The sequence below is a fragment of the Oncorhynchus masou genome, unplaced genomic scaffold, assembly GCF_036934945.1.
Source record: "Oncorhynchus masou masou isolate Uvic2021 unplaced genomic scaffold, UVic_Omas_1.1 unplaced_scaffold_893, whole genome shotgun sequence".
Lineage (NCBI taxonomy): Eukaryota > Metazoa > Chordata > Actinopteri > Salmoniformes > Salmonidae > Oncorhynchus > Oncorhynchus masou.
In genome coordinates, this window is record NW_027016860.1 from 247,133 (window position 1) to 266,934 (window position 19,802).

Below are 19,802 nucleotides of genomic sequence, written 5' to 3' on the forward strand. Positions count from 1 at the left end.
CTGTGCAGGCCAGTCAAGTTCTTCCATACCAATCTTGACAAACCATTTCTGTATGGACCTCACTTTGTGCATAGTGGCATTGTCATGCAGAAACAGGAAAGGGTCTCTCCCAAACTGTTGCCACAAATATTTCCTTTCACTGGAACTAAGGGGCCCGAAACATGAAACAGCCCCAGACCATTATTTATCCTCCACCAAACTTTACAGTTGACACTATGCATTGGGGAGGTAGCGTTCTCCTGGAATTCGCCAAACCCAGATTAATCTGTCAGACTGCCAGATGGTGAAGTGTGATTCATCATTCCAGAGAACGTATTTCCACTAGTCCAGAGTCCAATGGCGGTGACCTTTACACCACTCCACCCGACTCTTGGCATTGAGCATGGTGATCGTAGGCTTGTGTGCGGCTGCTCGGCCACGGAAACCCATTTCATGAAGCTCCAGACAAACAGTTTTTGTGTTGACGTTGCTTCCAGAGGCAGTTTGGAACTCTGTAGTGAGTGTTGCAACCGAGGACAGACGATTTTTACGCCCTTCAACACTTGGCGGTCCCATTCTGTGAGATTCTGTGGCCTACCACTAAACGACTGACACATTTTTGCTCCTAGATGTTTCCACTCCACAATAACAGCACTTACAGTTGACAGGGGCAGCTCCAGCAGGGCAGAAACTTGATGAACTGACTTGTTGGAAAGGTGGCATCCTAAGACAGTGCCATGTTGAAAGTCACTGAGCTCTTCAGTAAGGCCATTCTACTGACAATGTTTGTCTATGGAGATTGCATGGCTGTGTGCTTGATTTTATACACCTGTCAGCAACGGGTGTGGCTGAAATAGAATCGACTAATTTAAAGAGTTGTCCACATACTTTTATATATATAGTGTAGTTAACCAGTGTAATATATAGTGTAGTTAACCAGTGTAATATATAGTGTAGTTAACCAGTGTAATATATAGTGTAGTTAATCAGTGTAATATATAGTGTAGTTAATCAGTGTAATATATAGTGTAGTTAACCAGTGTAATGTATAGTGTAGTTAACCAGTGTAATATATAGTGTAGTTAACCAGTGCAATATATAGTGTAGTTAATATAGTGTAGTTAACCAGTGTAATATATAGTGTAGTTAACCAGTGTAATATATAGTGTAGTTAACCAGTGTAATATATAGTGTAGTTAGTCAGTGTAATATATAGTGTAGTTAGTCAGTGTAATATATAGTGTAGTTAACCAGTGTAATATATAGTGTAGTTAACCAGTGTAATATATAGTGTAGTTAATCAGTGTAATATATAGTGTAGTTAATCAGTGTAATATATAGTGTAGTTAATCAGTGTAATATATAGTGTAGTTAACCAGTGTAATGTATAGTGTAGTTAACCAGTGTAATATATAGTGTAGTTAATCAGTGTAATATATAGTGTAGTTAACCAGTGTAATATATAGTGTAGTTAACCAGTGCAATATATAGTGTAGTTAATATAGTGTAGTTAACCAGTGTAATATATAGTGTAGTTAATATAGTGTAGTTAACCAGTGTAATATATAGTGTAGTTAACCAGTGTAATATATAGTGTAGTTACCCTGTGTAATATATAGTGCAAATATTTTTAAGGAAAATGTTTTCACTTAAATCAATGAAATACATGCAGTTGTGGAAGCACAACTTACCGTTTTCTTTTCTGACCTCCTCTGTAAACAGAAGAAAGAGAAGATAAAACATGATGTATTATGGGTACTAGAACATGAAGACAGACTACATCCTCACTATTCTGACCTCCTCTGGAGACAGTAGATAAAACATGATGCATTATGGGTACTAGAACATGAAGACAGACTACATCCTCTCTATTCTGACCTCCTCTGTAGACAGTAGATAAAACATGATGTATTATGGGTACTAGACCATGAAGACAGACTACATCCTCTCTATTCTGACCTCCTCTGGAGACAGTAGATAAAACATGATGCATTATGGGTACTAGAACATGAAGACAGACTACATCCTCTCTATTCTGACCTCCTCTGGAGACAGTAGATAAAACATGATGCATTATGGGTACTAGAACATGAAGACAGACTACATGAATATAGTAAACACAGAGACAACACTTACCCAGCTGTCCAGTCAGGTTTTGAAGATCATCTAGGGGAGAAATATATTTAATCATCTTGCCACCAAAACAGACAGACAGGTACATAGACAGACAGACAGACAGACAGACAGACAGACAGACAGACAGACAGGTACATAGACAGACACAAACACACTACTTACAAAGGTAATGGACTTCCTCACTTGAATCTGTGGATGTTGGTAAAAAAACAGATAATCAGTTATTAGACATGTTGACACCTAAAACCATCATGTTATTATCAAACCCTGCTGGTCCCTCCTTAGAGCCTGGTTCCTCTCTACCCAGTACAGCCAGTAGAGGACTGGTCACCCCTCAGAGCCTGGTTCCTCTGGTCTACCCAGTACAGCCAGTAGAGGACTGGTCACCCCTCAGAGCCTGGTTCCTCTGGTCTACCCAGTACAGCCAGTAGAGGACTGGTCACCCCTCAGAGTATGGTTCCTCTCCACCCAGTACAGCCAGTAGAGGACTGGTCACCCCTCAGAGCCTGGTTCCTCTGGTCTACCCAGTACAGCCAGTAGAGGACTGGTCACCCCTCAGAGCCTGGTTCCTCTGGTCTACCCAGTACAGCCAGTAGAGGACTGGTCACCCCTCAGAGCCTGGTCCCTCTCTACCCAGTACAGCCAGTAGAGGACTGGTCACCCCTCAGAGCCTGGTTCCTCTGGTCTACCCAGTACAGTCAGTAGAGGACTGGTCACCCCTCAGAGCCTGGTTCCTCTCTACCCAGTACAGCCAGTAGAGGACTGGTCACCCCTCAGAGCCTGGTTCCTCTGGTCTACCCAGTACAGCCAGTAGAGGACTGGTCACCCCTCAGAGCCTGGTTCCTCTGGTCTACCCAGTACAGCCAGTAGAGGACTGGTCACCCCTCAGAGCCTGGTTCCTCTGGTCTACCCAGTACAGCCAGAAGAGGACTGGTCAACCCTCAGAGCCTGGTTCCTCTGGTCTACCCAGTACAGCCAGAAGAGGACTGGTCAACCCTCAGAGCCTGGTTCCTCTGGTCTACCCAGTACAGCCAGAAGAGGACTGGTCACCCCTCAGAGCCTGGATCCTCTGGTCTACCCAGTACAGCCAGTAGAGGACTGGTCACCCCTCAGAGCCTGGTTGCTCTGGTCTACCCAGTACAGCCAGTAGAGGACTGGTCACCCCTCAGAGCCTGGTCCCTCTCTACCCAGTACAGCCAGTAGAGGACTGGTCACCCCTCAGAGCCTGGTCCCTCTCTACCCAGTACAGCCAGTAGAGGACTGGTCACCCCTCAGAGCCTGGTCCCTCTCTACCCAGTACAGCCAGTAGAGGACTGGTCACCCCTCAGAGCCTGGTCCCTCTCTACCCAGTACAGCAAGTAGAGGACTGGTAAACCCCTCAGAGCCTGGTTCCTCTGGTCTACCCAGTACAGCCAGTAGAGGACTGGTCACCCCTCAGAGCCTGGTTCCTCTCTACCCAGTACAGCCAGTAGAGGACTGGTCACCCCTCAGAGCCTGGTTCCTCTGGTCTACCCAGTACAGCCAGTAGAGGACTGGTCACCCCTCAGAGCCTGGTTCCTCTGGTCTACCCAGTACAGCCAGTAGAGGACTGGTCACCCCTCAGAGCCTGGTTCCTCTCTACCCAGTACAGCCAGTAGAGGACTGGTCACCCCTCAGAGCCTGGTTCCTCTCTACCCAGTACAGCCAGTAGAGGACTGGTCACCCCTCAGAGCCTGGTTCCTCTGGTCTACCCAGTACAGCCAGTAGAGGCCTGGTCACCCCTCAGAGCCTGGTTCCTCTGGTCTACCCAGTACAGCCAGTAGAGGACTGGTCACCCCTCAGAGCCTGGTTCCTCTGGTCTACCCAGTACAGCCAGTAGAGGACTGGTCACCCCTCAGAGCCTGGTTCCTCTCTACCCAGTACAGCCAGTAGAGGACTGGTCACCCCTCAGAGCCTGGTTCCTCTGGTCTACCCAGTACAGTCAGTAGAGGACTGGTCACCCCTCAGAGCCTGGTTCCTCTCTACCCAGTACAGCCAGTAGAGGACTGGTCACCCCTCAGAGCCTGGTTCCTCTGGTCTACCCAGTACAGCCAGTAGAGGACTGGTCACCCCTCAGAGCCTGGTTCCTCTGGTCTACCCAGTACAGCCAGTAGAGGACTGGTCACCCCTCAGAGCCTGGTTCCTCTGGTCTACCCAGTACAGCCAGAAGAGGACTGGTCAACCCTCAGAGCCTGGTTCCTCTGGTCTACCCAGTACAGCCAGAAGAGGACTGGTCAACCCTCAGAGCCTGGTTCCTCTGGTCTACCCAGTACAGCCAGAAGAGGACTGGTCACCCCTCAGAGCCTGGATCCTCTGGTCTACCCAGTACAGCCAGTAGAGGACTGGTCACCCCTCAGAGCCTGGTTGCTCTGGTCTACCCAGTACAGCCAGTAGAGGACTGGTCACCCCTCAGAGCCTGGTCCTCTCTACCCAGTACAGCCAGTAGAGGACTGGTCACCCCTCAGAGCCTGGTCCCTCTCTACCCAGTACAGCCAGTAGAGGACTGGTCACCCCTCAGAGCCTGGTCCCTCTCTACCCAGTACAGCCAGTAGAGGACTGGTCACCCCTCAGAGCCTGGTCCCTCTCTACCCAGTACAGCAAGTAGAGGACTGGTAAACCCCTCAGAGCCTGGTTCCTCTGGTCTACCCAGTACAGCCAGTAGAGGACTGGTCACCCCTCAGAGCCTGGTTCCTCTCTACCCAGTACAGCCAGTAGAGGACTGGTCACCCCTCAGAGCCTGGTTCCTCTGGTCTACCCAGTACAGCCAGTAGAGGACTGGTCACCCCTCAGAGCCTGGTTCCTCTGGTCTACCCAGTACAGCCAGTAGAGGACTGGTCCCTCCTCAGAGCCTGGTTCCTCTCTACCCAGTACAGCCAGTAGAGGACTGGTCACCCCTCAGAGCCTGGTTCTTCTGGTCTACCCAGTACAGCCAGTAGAGGACTGGTCACCCCTCAGAGCCTGGTTCCTCTGGTCTACCCAGTACAGCCAGTAGAGGACTGGTCACCCCTCAGAGCCTGGTTCCTCTCTACCCAGTACAGCCAGTAGAGGACTGGTCACCCCTCAGAGCCTGGTTCCTCTCTACCCAGTACAGCCAGTAGAGGACTGGTCACCCCTCAGAGCCTGGTTCCTCTGGTCTACCCAGTACAGCCAGTAGAGGCCTGGTCACCCCTCAGAGCCTGGTTCCTCTGGTCTACCCAGTACAGCCAGTAGAGGACTGGTCACCCCTCAGAGCCTGGTTCCTCTGGTCTACCCAGTACAGCCAGTAGAGGACTGGTCACCCCTCAGAGCCTGGTTCCTCTCTACCCAGTACAGCCAGTAGAGGACTGGTCACCCCTCAGAGCCTGGTTCCTCTCTACCCAGTACAGTGAGGGGAACGGCACCGCAGTACCTCCAGGCTCTGATCAGGCCCTACACCCAAACAAGGGCACTGCGTTCATCCACCTCTGGCCTGCTCGCCTCCCTACCACTGAGGAAGTACAGTTCCCGCTCAGCCCAGTCAAAACTGTTCGCTGCTCTGGCCCCCCAATGGTGGAACAAACTCCCTCACGACGCCAGGACAGCGGAGTCAATCACCACCTTCCGGAGACACCTGAAACGCCACCTCTTCAAGGAATACCTAGGATAGGATAAGTAATCCTTCTCACCCCCCCCTTAAATGATTTAGATGCACTATTGTAAAGTGGCTGTTCCACTGGATGTCAGAAGGTGAATTCACCAATTTGTAAGTCGCTCTGGATAAGAGCGTCTGCTAAATGACTTAAATGTTACAGCCAGTAGAGTACTGGTCACCCCTCAGAGCCTGGTTCCTCTGGTCTACCCAGTACAGCCAGTAGAGGACTGGTCACCCCTCCATATTAGTTACATTGGTTTAGTTTGAACAGGCAGACTGGCACTAAGAAAAGAGGGAGCGTTTCCCCAGTCAGCTCCATTATTAGTTACATTGGTTTAGTTTGAACAGGCAGACTGGCACTAAGAACAGAGGGAACGTTTCTCTAGTCAGCTCCATTATTAGTTACATTGGTTTAGTTTGAACAGGCAGACTGGCACTAAGAACAGAGGGAACGTTTCCCCAGTCAGCTCCATTATTAGTTACATTGGTTTAGTTTGAACAGGCAGACTGGCACTAAGAACAGAGGGAACGTTTCCCAGTCAGCTCCATTATTAGTTACATTGGTTTAGTTTGAACAGGCAGACTGGCACTAAGAACAGAGGGAACGTTTCCCCAGTCAGCTCCATTATTAGTTACATTGGTTTAGTTTGAACAGGCAGACTGGCACTAAGAACAGAGGGAGCGTTTCCCCAGTCAGCTCCATTATTAGTTACATTGGTTTAGTTTGAACAGGCAGACTGGCACTAAGAACAGAGGGAACGTTTCCCCAGTCAGCTCCATTATTAGTTACATTGGTTTAGTTTGAACAGGCAGACTGGCACTAAGAACAGCAGGAACGTTTCCCCAGTCAGCTCCATTATTAGTTACATTATTAGTTACATTGGTTTAGTTTGAACAGGCAGACTGGCACTAAGAACAGAGGGAACGTTTCCCCAGTCAGCTCCATTATTAGTTACATTGGTTTAGTTTGAACAGGCAGACTGGCACTAAGAACAGAGGGAACGTTTCCCCAGTCAGCTCCATTATTAGTTACATTGGTTTAGTTTGAACAGGCAGACTGGCACTAAGAACAGAGGGAACGTTTCCCCAGTCAGCTCCATTATTAGTTACATTGGTTTAGTTTGAACAGGCAGACTGGCACTAAGAACAGAGGGAGCGTTTCCCCAGTCAGCTCCATTACTAGTTACATTAATTTAGTTTGAACAGGCAGACTGGCACTAAGAACAGAGGGAACGTTTCCCCAGTCAGCTCCATTATTAGTTACATTGGTTTAGTTTGAACAGGCAGACTGGCACTAAGAACAGAGGGAGCGTTTCCCCAGTCAGCTCCATTATTAGTTACATTAATTTAGTTTGAACAGGCAGACTGGCACTAAGAACAGAGGGAACCTTTCCCAGTCAGCTCCATTATTAGTTACATTGGTTTAGTTTGAACAGGCAGACTGGCACTAAGAACAGAGGGAGCGTTTCCCCAGTCAGCTCCATTATTAGTTACATTAATTTAGTTTGAACAGGCAGACTGGCACTAAGAACAGAGGGAACGTTTCCCCAGTCAGCTCCATTATTAGTTACATTAATTTAGTTTGAACAGGCAGACTGGCACTAAGAACAGAGGGAACGTTTCCCCAGTCAGCTCCATTATTAGTCACATTGGTTTAGTTTGAACAGGCAGACTGGCACTAAGAACAGAGGGAGCGTTTCCCCAGTCAGCTCCATTATTAGTTACATTAATTTAGTTTGAACAGGCAGACTGGCACTAAGAACAGAGGGAACGTTTCCCCAGTCAGCTCCATTATTAGTTACATTGGTTTAGTTTGAACAGGCAGACTGGCACTAAGAACAGAGGGAGCGTTTCCCCAGTCAGCTCCATTATTAGTTACATTAATTTAGTTTGAACAGGCAGACTGGCACTAAGAACAGAGGGAACGTTTCCCCAGTCAGCTCCATTATTAGTTACATTGGTTTAGTTTGAACAGGCAGACTGGCACTAAGAACAGAGGGAACGTTTCCCCAGTCAGCTCCATTATTAGTTACATTAATTTAGTTTGAACAGGCAGACTGGCACTAAGAACAGAGGGAACGTTTCTCCAGTCAGCTCCATTACTAGTTACATTGGTTTAGTTTGAACAGGCAGACTGGCACTAAGAACAGAGGGAACGTTTCCCCAGTCAGCTCCATTATTAGTTACATTGGTTTAGTTTGAACAGGCAGACTGGCACTAAGAACAGAGGGAACGTTTCTCCAGTCAGCTCCATTATTAGTTACATTGGTTTAGTTTGAACAGGCAGACTGGCACTAAGAACAGAGGGAGCGTTTCCCCAGTCAGCTCCATTATTAGTTACATTGGTTTAGTTTGAACAGGCAGACTGGCACTAAGAACAGAGGGAACGTTTCCCCAGTCAGCTCCATTATTAGTTACATTGGTTTAGTTTGAACAGGCAGACTGGCACTAAGAACAGAGGGAACGTTTCCCCAGTCAGCTCCATTATTAGTTACATTGGTTTAGTTTGAACAGGCAGACTGGCACTAAGAACAGAGGGAACGTTTCCCCAGTCAGCTCCATTATTAGTTACATTGGTTTAGTTTGAACAGGCAGACTGGCACTAAGAACAGAGGGAGCGTTTCCCCAGTCAGCTCCATTATTAGTGCAATTCCACTTAAAGTGCTTCTCTGTGCTAATAATAATAATAATAACTAGTAATAGTGAAGTAATACTGCACAATTAACAGTTTCTATTTGGTTTAGATGGACACAGTTCGACACAAAAGCATAATCAGTGCTCTAACTCCCCCTAGTGGTGGTCTGAGGTAGTGATGCAGGGAAGGATACATGGCTGATATCTCAGTCTATTGGGTTCACCCTAGTAAACTATAGGAGGATACATGGCTGGTATCTCAGTCTATTGGGTTCACCCTAGTAGACTATAGGAGGATACATGGCTGGTATCTCAGTCTATTGATGTAATAGAGTTGGGTTCACCCTAGTAAACTATAGGAGGATACATGGCTGGTATCTCAGTCTATTGATGTAATAGAGTTGGGTTCACCCTAGTAAACTATAGGAGGATACATGGCTGGTATCTCAGTCTATTGGGTTCACCCTAGTAATCTATAGGAGGATACATGGCTGATATCTCAGTCTATTGGGTTCACCCTAGTAAACTATAGGAGGATACATGGCTGGTATCTCAGTCTATTGGGTTCACCCTAGTAAACTATAGGAGGATACATGGCTGGTATCTCAGTCTATTGATGTAATAGAGTTGGGTTCACCCTAGTAAACTATAGGAGGATACATGGCTGATATCTCAGTCTATTGGGTTCACCCTAGTAAACTATAGGAGGATACATGGCTGGTATCTCAGTCTATTGGGTTCACCCTAGTAAACTATAGGAGGATACATGGCTGGTATCTCAGTCTATTGATGTAATAGAGATGGGTTCACCCTAGTAAACTATAGGAGGATACATGGCTGGTATCTCAGTCTATTGGGTTCACCCTAGTAAACTATAGGAGGATACATGGCTGGTATCTCAGTCTATTGGGTTCACCCTAGTAAACTATAGGAGGATACATGGCTGGTATCTCAGTCTATTGGGTTCACCCTAGTAAACTATAGGAGGATACATGGCTGGTATCTCAGTCTATTGATGTAATAGAGTTGGGTTCACCCTAGTAAACTATAGGAGGATACATGGCTGGTATCTCAGTCTATTGGGTTCACCCTAGTAAACTATAGGAGGATACATGGCTGTTATCTCAGTCTATTGGGTTCACCCTAGTAAACTATAGGAGGATACATGGCTGGTATCTCAGTCTATTGGGTTCACCCTAGTAAACTATAGGAGGATACATGGCTGGTATCTCAGTCTATTGGGTTCACCCTAGTAAACTATAGGAGGATACATGGATGGTATCTCAGTCTATTGATGTAATAGAGTTGGGTTCACCCTAGTAAACTATAGGAGGGTACATGGCTGATATCTCAGTCTATTGATGTAATAGAGTTGGGTTCACCCTAGTAAACTATAGGAGGGTACATGGCTGGTATCTCAGTCTATTGGGTTCACCCTAGTAAACTATAGGAGGATACATGGCTGGTATCTCAGTCTATTGATGTAATAGAGTTGGGTTCACCCTAGTAAACTATAGGAGGATACATGGCTGGTATCTCAGTCTATTGGGTTCACCCTAGTAAACTATAGGAGGATACATGGCTGGTATCTCAGTCTATTGGGTTCACCCTAGTAAACTATAGGAGGATACATGGCTGGTATCTCAGTCTATTGATGTAATAGAGTTGGGTTCACCCTAGTAAACTATAGGAGGATACATGGCTGGTATCTCAGTCTATTGGGTTCACCCTAGTAAACTATAGGAGGATACATGGCTGATATCTCAGTCTATTGATGTAATAGAGTTGGGTTCACCCTAGTAAACTATAGGAGGATACATGGCTGGTATCTCAGTCTATTGATGTAATAGAGTTGGGTTCACCCTAGTAAACTATAGGAGGGTACATGGCTGGTATCTCAGTCTATTGGGTTCACCCTAGTAAACTATAGGAGGATACATGGCTGGTATCTCAGTCTATTGATGTAATAGAGTTGGGTTCACCCTAGTAAACTATAGGAGGATACATGGCTGGTATCTCAGTCTATTGGGTTCACCCTAGTAAACTATAGGAGGATACATGGCTGGTATCTCAGTCTATTGGGTTCACCCTAGTAAACTATAGGAGGATACATGGCTGGTATCTCAGTCTATTGATGTAATAGAGTTGGGTTCACCCTAGTAAACTATAGGAGGATACATGGCTGATATCTCAGTCTATTGGGTTCACCCTAGTAAACTATAGGAGGATACATGGCTGGTATCTCAGTCTATTGGGTTCACCCTAGTAAACTATAGGAGGATACATGGCTGGTATCTCAGTCTATTGGGTTCACCCTAGTAAACTATAGGAGGATACATGGCTGATATCTCAGTCTATTGGGTTCACCCTAGTAAACTATAGGAGGATACATGGCTGTTATCTCAGTCTATTGATGTAATAGAGTTGGGTTCACCCTAGTAAACTATAGGAGGATACATGGCTGTTATCTCAGTCTATTGGGTTCACCCTAGTAAACTATAGGAGGATACATGGCTGATATCTCAGTCTATTGGGTTCACCCTAGTAAACTATAGGAGGATACATGGCTGGTATCTCAGTCTATTGGGTTCACCCTAGTAAACTATAGGAGGATACATGGCTGGTATCTCAGTCTATTGGGTTCACCCTAGTAAACTATAGGAGGATACATGGCTGGTATCTCAGTCTATTGGGTTCACCCTAGTAAACTATAGGAGGATACATGGCTGGTATCTCTCTACCAGAGGTAGAGAGGTTCTTACCCAGGTGATAGACTAGATAAGGTTTATATTCCAGTGATATGTAACCAGAGGTAGAGAGGTTCTTACCCAGGTGATAGACTAGATAAGGTTTATATTCCAGTGATATGTAACCAGAGGTAGAGAGGTTCTTACCCAGGTGATAGACTAGATAAGGTTTATATTCCAGTGATATGTAACCAGAGGTAGAGAGGTTCTTACCCAGGTGATAGACTAGATAAGGTTTATATTCCAGTGATATGTAACCAGAGGTAGAGAGGTTCTTACCCAGGTGATAGACTAGATAAGGTTTATATTCCAGTGATATGTAACCAGAGGTAGAGAGGTTCTTACCCAGGTGATAGACTAGATAAGGTTTATATTCCAGTGATATGTAACCAGAGGTAGAGAGGTTCTTACCCAGGTGATAGACTAGATAAGGTTTATATTCCAGTGATATGTAACCAGAGGTAGAGAGGTCCTTACCCAGGTGATAGACTAGATAAGGTTTATATTTCAGTGATATGTAACCAGAGGTAGAGAGGTTCTTACCCAGGTGATAGACTAGATAAGGTTTATATTCCAGTGATATGTAACCAGAGGTAGAGAGGTTCTTACCCAGGTGATAGACTAGATAAGGTTTATATTCCAGTGATATGTAACCAGAGGTAGAGAGGTTCTTACCCAGGTGATAGACTAGATAAGGTTTATATTCCAGTGATATGTAACCAGAGGTAGAGAGGTCCTTACCCAGGTGATAGACTAGATAAGGTTTATATTCCAGTGATATGTCACCAGAGGTAGAGAGGTTCTTACCCAGGTGATAGACTAGATAAGGTTTATATTCCAGTGATATGTAACCAGAGGTAGAGAGGTTCTTACCCAGGTGATAGACTAGATAAGGTTTATATTCCAGTGATATGTAACCAGAGGTAGAGAGGTCCTTACCCAGGTGATAGACTAGATAAGGTTTATATTCCAGTGATATGTAACCAGAGGTAGAGAGGTTCTTACCCAGGTGATAGACTAGATAAGGTTTATATTCCAGTGATATGTAACCAGAGGTAGAGGTTCTTACCCAGGTGATAGACTAGATAAGGTTTATATTCCAGTGATATGTAACCAGGGGTAGAGAGGTTCTTACCCAGGTGATAGACTAGATAAGGTTTATATTCCAGTGATATGTAACCAGAGGTAGAGAGGTTCTTCCCCAGGTGATAGACTAGATAAGGTTTATATTCCAGTGATATGTAACCAGAGGTAGAGAGGTTCTTACCCAGGTGATAGACTAGATAAGGTTTATATTCCAGTAATATGTAACCAGAGGTAGAGAGGTTCTTACCCAGGTGATAGACTAGATAAGGTTTATATTCCAGTGATATGTAACCAGAGGTAGAGAGGTTCTTACCCAGGTGATAGACTAGATAAGGTTTATATTCCAGTGATATGTAACCAGAGGTAGAGAGGTTCTTACCCAGGTGATAGACTAGATAAGGTTTATATTCCAGTGATATGTAACCAGAGGTAGAGAGGTTCTTACCCAGGTGATAGACTAGATAAGGTTTATATTCCAGTGATATGTAACCAGAGGTAGAGAGGTTCTTACCCAGGTGATAGACTAGATAAGGTTTATATTCCAGTGATATGTAACCAGAGGTAGAGAGGTTCTTACCCAGGTGATAGACTAGATAAGGTTTATATTCCAGTGATATGTAACCAGAGGTAGAGAGGTTCTTACCCAGGTGATAGACTAGATAAGGTTTATATTCCAGTGATATGTAACCAGAGGTAGAGAGGTTCTTACCCAGGTGATAGACTAGATAAGGTTTATATTTCAGTGATATGTAACCAGAGGTAGAGAGGTTCTTACCCAGGTGATAGACTAGATAAGGTTTATATTCCAGTGATATGTAACCAGAGGTAGAGAGGTTCTTACCCAGGTGATAGACTAGATAAGGTTTATATTCCAGTGATATGTAACCAGAGGTAGAGAGGTTCTTACCCAGGTGATAGACTAGATAAGGTTTATATTCCAGTGATATGTAACCAGAGGTAGAGAGGTTCTTACCCAGGTGATAGACTAGATAAGGTTTATATTCCAGTGATATGTCACCAGAGGTAGAGAGGTTCTTACCCAGGTGATAGACTAGATAAGGTTTATATTCCAGTGATATGTAACCAGAGGTAGAGAGGTTCTTACCCAGGTGATAGACTAGATAAGGTTTATATTCCAGTGATATGTAACCAGAGGTAGAGAGGTTCTTACCCAGGTGATAGACTAGATAAGGTTTATATTCCAGTGATATGTAACCAGGGGTAGAGAGGTTCTTACCCAGGTGATAGACTAGATAAGGTTTATATTTTATATTCCAGTGATATGTAACCATGTAACCAGGGGTAGAGAGGTTCTTACCCAGGTGATAGACTAGATAAGGTTTATATTCCAGTGATATGTAACCAGAGGTAGAGAGGTTCTTCCCCAGGTGATAGACTAGATAAGGTTTATATTCCAGTGATATGTAACCAGAGGTAGAGAGGTTCTTACCCAGGTGATAGACTAGATAAGGTTTATATTCCAGTAATATGTAACCAGAGGTAGAGAGGTTCTTACCCAGGTGATAGACTAGATAAGGTTTATATTCCAGTGATATGTAACCAGAGGTAGAGAGGTTCTTACCCAGGTGATAGACTAGATAAGGTTTATATTCCAGTGATATGTAACCAGAGGTAGAGAGGTTCTTACCCAGGTGATAGACTAGATAAGGTTTATATTCCAGTGATATGTAACCAGAGGTAGAGAGGTTCTTACCCAGGTGATAGACTAGATAAGGTTTATATTCCAGTGATATGTAACCAGAGGTAGAGAGGTTCTTACCCAAGTCTCTGACAAGGTTAGATTCCAGATCCAGGAGAATCCTGTAAAAGTCTAATTTCACCCTCCTTGAGTCTTTTGCTTCTTCTAGGGCCTGGTACAACTGTCTCATCTGGTCCTGGCGGGTCATCTCATTGATACTGATGTCACAGTACAACTCATAGAACAGCTCATACATGATGGGCTTCACCTTGGTAACCTTCTGAATGAGTTGATCCTTATGGACGTCCACAAATATGGCTCCTGAAAAGAGATGTAGAGTTATATACTGTAGAACAAGAGGACATTACTAGTCAGGTTAGATGTAGAGTTATATACTGTAGAACAAGAGGACATTACTAGTCAGGTTAGATGTAGAGGACATTACTAGTCAGGTTAGATGTAGAGTTATATACTGTAGAACTAGAGGACATTACTAGTCAGGTTAGATGTAGAGGACATTACTAGTCAGGTTAGATGCAGAGTTATATACTGTAGAACAAGAGGACATTACTAGTGAGGTTAGATGTAGAGTTATATAGTGTAGAACAAGAGGACATTACTAGTCAGGTTAGATGTAGAGGACATTACTAGTCAGGTTAGATGTAGAGTTATATACTGTAGAACAAGAGGACATTACTAGTCAGGTTAGATGTAGAGGACATTACTAGTCAGGTTAGATGTAGAGTTATATACTGTAGAACAAGAGGACATTACTAGTCAGGTTAGATGTAGAGTTATATACTGTAGAACAAGAGGACATTACTAGTCAGGTTAGATGTAGAGTTATATACTGTAGAACAAGAGGACATTACTAGTCAGGTTAGATGTAGAGTTATACACTGTAGAACAAGAGGACATTACTAGTCAGGTTAGATGTAGAGGACATTACTAGTCAGGTTAGATGTAGAGTTATATACTGTAGAACAAGAGGACATTACTAGTCAGGTTAGATGTAGAGTTATATACTGTAGAGCAAGAGGACATTACTAGTCAGGTTAGATGTAGAGTTATATACTGTAGAACAAGAGGACATTACTAGTCAGGTTAGATGTAGAGTTATATAGTGTAGAACAAGAGGACATTACTAGTCAGGTTAGATGTAGAGGACATTACTAGTCAGGTTAGATGTAGAGTTATATACTGTAGAACAATAGGACATTACTAGTCAGGTTAGATGTAGAGTTATATACTGTAGAACAAGAGGACATTACTAGTCAGGTTAGATGTAGAGTTATACTGTAGAACAAGAGGACATTACTAGTCAGGTTAGATGTAGAGTTATATAGTGTAGAACAAGAGGACATTACTAGTCAGGTTAGATGTAGAGTTATATAGTGTAGAACAAGAGGACATTACTAGTCAGGTTAGATGTAGAGTTATATAGTGTAGAACAAGAGGACATTACTAGTCAGGTTAGATGTAGAGGACATTACTAGTCAGGTTAGATGTAGAGGACATTACTAGTCAGGTTAGATGTAGAGTTATATAGTGTAGAACAAGAGGACATTACTAGTCAGGTTAGATGTAGAGTTATATACTGTAGAACAAGAGGACATTACTAGTCAGGTTAGATGTAGAGTTATATACTGTAGAACTAGAGGACATTACTAGTCAGGTTAGATGTAGAGGACATTACTAGTCAGGTTAGATGTATAGTTATATACTGTAGAACAAGAGGACATTACTAGACAGGTTAGATGTAGAGTTATATACTGTAGAACTAGAGGACATTACTAGTCAGGTTAGATGTAGAGGACATTACTAGTCAGGTTAGATGTAGAGGACGTTACTAGTCAGGTTAGATGTAGAGTTATATACTGTAGAACAAGAGGACATTACTAGTCAGGTTAGATGTAGAGGACATTACTAGACAGGTTAGATGTAGAGTTATATACTGTAGAACAAGAGGACATTACTAGTCAGGTTAGATGTAGAGTTATATACTGTAGAACAAGAGGACATTACTAGTCAGGTTAGATGTAGAGTTATATACTGTAGAACAAGAGGACATTACTAGTCAGGTTAGATGTAGAGTTATATACTGTAGAACAAGAGGACATTACTAGTCAGGTTAGATGTAGAGTTATATACTGTAGAACAAGAGGACATTACTAGTCAGGTTAGATGTAGAGGACATTACTAGTCAGGTTAGATGTAGAGTTATATACTGTAGAACAAGAGGACATTACTAGTCAGGTTAGATGTAGCGTTATATAGTGTAGAACAAGAGGACATTACTGGTCAGGTTAGATGTAGAGGACATTACTAGTCAGGTTAGATGTAGAGTTATATACTGTAGAACAAGAGGACATTACTAGTCAGGTTAGATGTAGAGGACATTACTAGTCAGGTTAGATGTAGAGGACATTACTAGTCAGGTTAGATGTAGAGTTATATACTGTAGAACAAGAGGACATTACTAGTCAGGTTAGATGTAGAGGACATTACTAGTCAGGTTAGATGTAGAGGACATTACTAGTCAGGTTAGATGTAGAGTTATATACTGTAGATGTAGAGGACATTACTAGTCAGGTTAGATGTAGAGGACATTACTAGTCAGGTTAGATGTAGAGGACATTACTAGTCAGGTTAGATGTAGAGTTATATACTGTAGAACAAGAGGACATTACTAGTCAGGTTAGATGTAGAGTTATATACTGTAGAACAAGAGGACATTACTAGTCAGGTTAGATGTAGAGTTATATACTGTAGAACAAGAGGACATTACTAGTCAGGTTAGATGTAGAGTTATATACTGTAGAACAAGAGGACATTACTAGTCAGGTTAGATGTAGAGTTATATACTGTAGAACAAGAGGACATTACTAGTCAGGTTAGATGTAGAGGACATTACTAGTCAGGTTAGATGTAGAGTTATATACTGTAGAACAAGAGGACATTACTAGTCAGGTTAGATGCAGAGGACATTACTAGTCAGGTTAGATGTAGAGTTATATAGTGTAGAACAAGAGGACATTACTAGTCAGGTTAGATGTAGAGGACATTACTAGTCAGGTTAGATGTAGAGTTATATACTGTAGAACAAGAGGACATTACTAGTCAGGTTAGATGTAGAGGACATTACTAGTCAGGTTAGATGTAGAGTTATATACTGTAGATGTAGAGGACATTACTAGTCAGGTTAGATGTAGAGGACATTACTAGTCAGGTTAGATGTAGAGTTATATACTGTAGAACAAGAGGACATTACTAGTCAGGTTAGATGTAGAGGACATTACTAGTCAGGTTAGATGTAGAGGACATTACTAGTCAGGTTAGATGTAGAGTTATATACTGTAGAACAAGAGGACATTACTAGTCAGGTATTGATGTAGAGTTATATACTGTAGAGCAAGAGGACATTACTAGTCAGGTATTGATGTAGAGTTATATACTGCAGAACAAGAGGACATTACTAGTCAGGTATTGATGTAGAGTTATATACTGTAGAGCAAGAGGACATTACTAGTCAGGTATTGATGTAGAGTTGTACTCTGGTCATTATATTCCATTATCAGACCCATCAGTATTATAGTAATAAACCATGAGGTCTGTGATTAACAGTTGACCCATCAGTATTATAGTAATAAACCACGAGGTCTGTGATTAACAGTTGACCCATCAGTATTATAGTAATAAACCATGAGGTCTGTGATTAACAGTTGACCCATCAGTATTATAGTAATAAACCATGAGGTCTGTGATTAACAGTTGACCCATCAGTATTATAGTAATAAACCATGAGGTCTGTGATTAACAGTTGACCCATCAGTATTATAGTAATAAACCATGAGGTCTGTGATTAACAGTTGACCCATCAGTATTATAGTAATAAACCAGGAGGTCTGTGATTAACAGTTGACCCATCAGTATTATAGTAATAAACCATGAGGTCTGTGATTAACAGTTGACCCATCAGTATTATAGTAATAAACCATGAGGTCTGTGATTAACAGTTGACCCATCAGTATTATAGTAATAAACCATGAGGTCTGTGATTAACAGTTGACCCATCAGTATTATAGCAATAATCATAATCTCTATATGTGAAACTCTAACAAGACAACAACTTACCTTGTTCTTCCAGTAGTTCTCTACGCTTCTTCTCTGTAGACAAAAAAGAAAACAAATGTATAAATTAATTACAAAAATAATCTTTAAAAAGCTAAAGTATTTAAAGTTATTTTTAATGTTTTTAAAACAAATTAATATACAGTATAACCATTAAAACCATCTGTGAGAAACAGTTGACCCATCAGTGTTATAGAAGGTAACCTGGTATAAATAAATTATATCCTGATCTAATACAGGACTGGTCTGAAGGTAACCTGGTATAAATGAATAGAGTCTAATGGACAGTATATGGGTCATTCCTAGTTATATCCTGATCTAATACAGGACTGGTCTGAAGGTAACCTGGTATAAATGAATAGAGTCTAATGGACAGTATATGGGTCATTCCTAGTTATATCCTGATCTAATACAGGACTGGTCTGAAGGTAACCTGGTATAAATGAATAGAGTCTAATGGACAGTATATGGGTCATTCCTAGTTATATCCTGATCTAATACAGGACTGGTCTGAAGGTAACCTGGTATAAATGAATAGAGTCTAATGGACAGTATATGGGTCATTCCTAGTTATATCCTGATCTAATACAGGACTGGTCTGAAGGTAACCTGGTATAAATGAATAGAGTCTAATGGACAGTATATGGGTCATTCCTAGTTATATACTGATCTAATACAGGACTGGTCTGAAGGTAACCTGGTATAAATGAATAGAGTCTAATGGACAGTATATGGGTCATTCCTAGTTATATCCTGATCTAATAAACCAAAACTAAAACAAAAGCTCTCGGTGGTGTCCAGGTCAGGATAACCAGAACATTCATTTATTGAATGACTCAGTCACTCAGCTTTATGTAGGTGAGGCTATGACTGAGTCACTCAGCTTTATGTAGGTGAGGCTATATGACTGAGTCACTCAGCTTTATGTAGGTGAGGCTATATGACTGAGTCACTCAGCTTTATGTAGGTGGTGAGGCTACATGACTGAGTCACTCAGCTTTATGTAGGTGAGGCTATATGACTGAGTCACTCAGCTTTATGTAGGTGAGGCTATATGACTGAGTCACTCAGCTTTATGTAGGTGGTGAGGCTATATGACTGAGTCACTCAGCTTTATGTAGGTGAGGCTATATGACTGAGTCACTCAGCTTTATGTAGGTGAGGCTATATGACTGAGTCACTCAGCTTTATGTAGGTGCTGAGGCTATATGACTGAGTCACTCAGCTTTATGTAGGTGCTGAGGCTATATGACTGAGTCACTCAGCTTTATGTAGGTGAGGCTATATGACTGAGTCACTCAGCTTTATGTAGGTGAGGCTATATGACTGAGTCACTCAGCTTTATGTAGGTGCTGAGGCTATATGACTGAGTCACTCAGCTTTATGTAGGTGCTGAGGCTATATGACTGAGTCACTCAGCTTTATGTAGGTGAGGCTATATGACTGAGTCACTCAGCTTTATGTAGGTGAGGCTATATGACTGAGTCACTCAGCTTTATGTAGGTGAGGCTATATGACTGAGTCACTCAGCTTTATGTAGGTGAGGCTATATGACTGAGTCACTCAGCTTTATGTAGGTGAGGCTATATGACTGAGTCACTCAGCTTTATGTAGGTGCTGAGGCTATATGACTGAGTCACTCAGCTTTATGTAGGTGAGGCTATATGACTGAGTCACTCAGCTTTATGTAGGTGAGGCTATATGACTGAGTCACTCAGCTTTATGTAGGTGAGGCTACATGACTGAGTCACTCAGCTTTATG

General features: G+C 42.8%; 1 protein-coding gene across 8 annotated transcripts in view; it reads right to left on the minus strand.

The window, feature by feature from the left end:
* LOC135539268 (myosin heavy chain, embryonic smooth muscle isoform-like) overlaps window positions 1-18,423 on the minus strand; it is a 94,261-nt gene extending 75,838 nt beyond the window's left edge. For 2 of the 8 annotated variants that reach the window (XM_064965100.1, XM_064965095.1), the window contains exons 1-5: window positions 18,044-18,422; window positions 13,991-14,230; window positions 2,278-2,304; window positions 2,116-2,145; window positions 1,671-1,691 (exon numbers count right to left, since the gene is read on the minus strand). In XM_064965100.1, coding sequence (XP_064821172.1) covers window positions 1,671-1,691; window positions 2,116-2,145; window positions 2,278-2,304; window positions 13,991-14,165 — 253 coding nt within the window. In that variant the 5' untranslated portion in view covers window positions 14,166-14,230; window positions 18,044-18,422. Of the gene's footprint in view, window positions 1-1,670; window positions 1,692-2,115; window positions 2,146-2,277; window positions 2,305-13,990; window positions 14,231-18,043 lie in introns of all 8 variants that reach the window. The other 6 variants (XM_064965099.1, XM_064965092.1, XM_064965094.1 and 3 more) reach the window with 4 other exon arrangements.
* Between the last annotated feature and the right edge of the window lie 1,379 nt (window positions 18,424-19,802).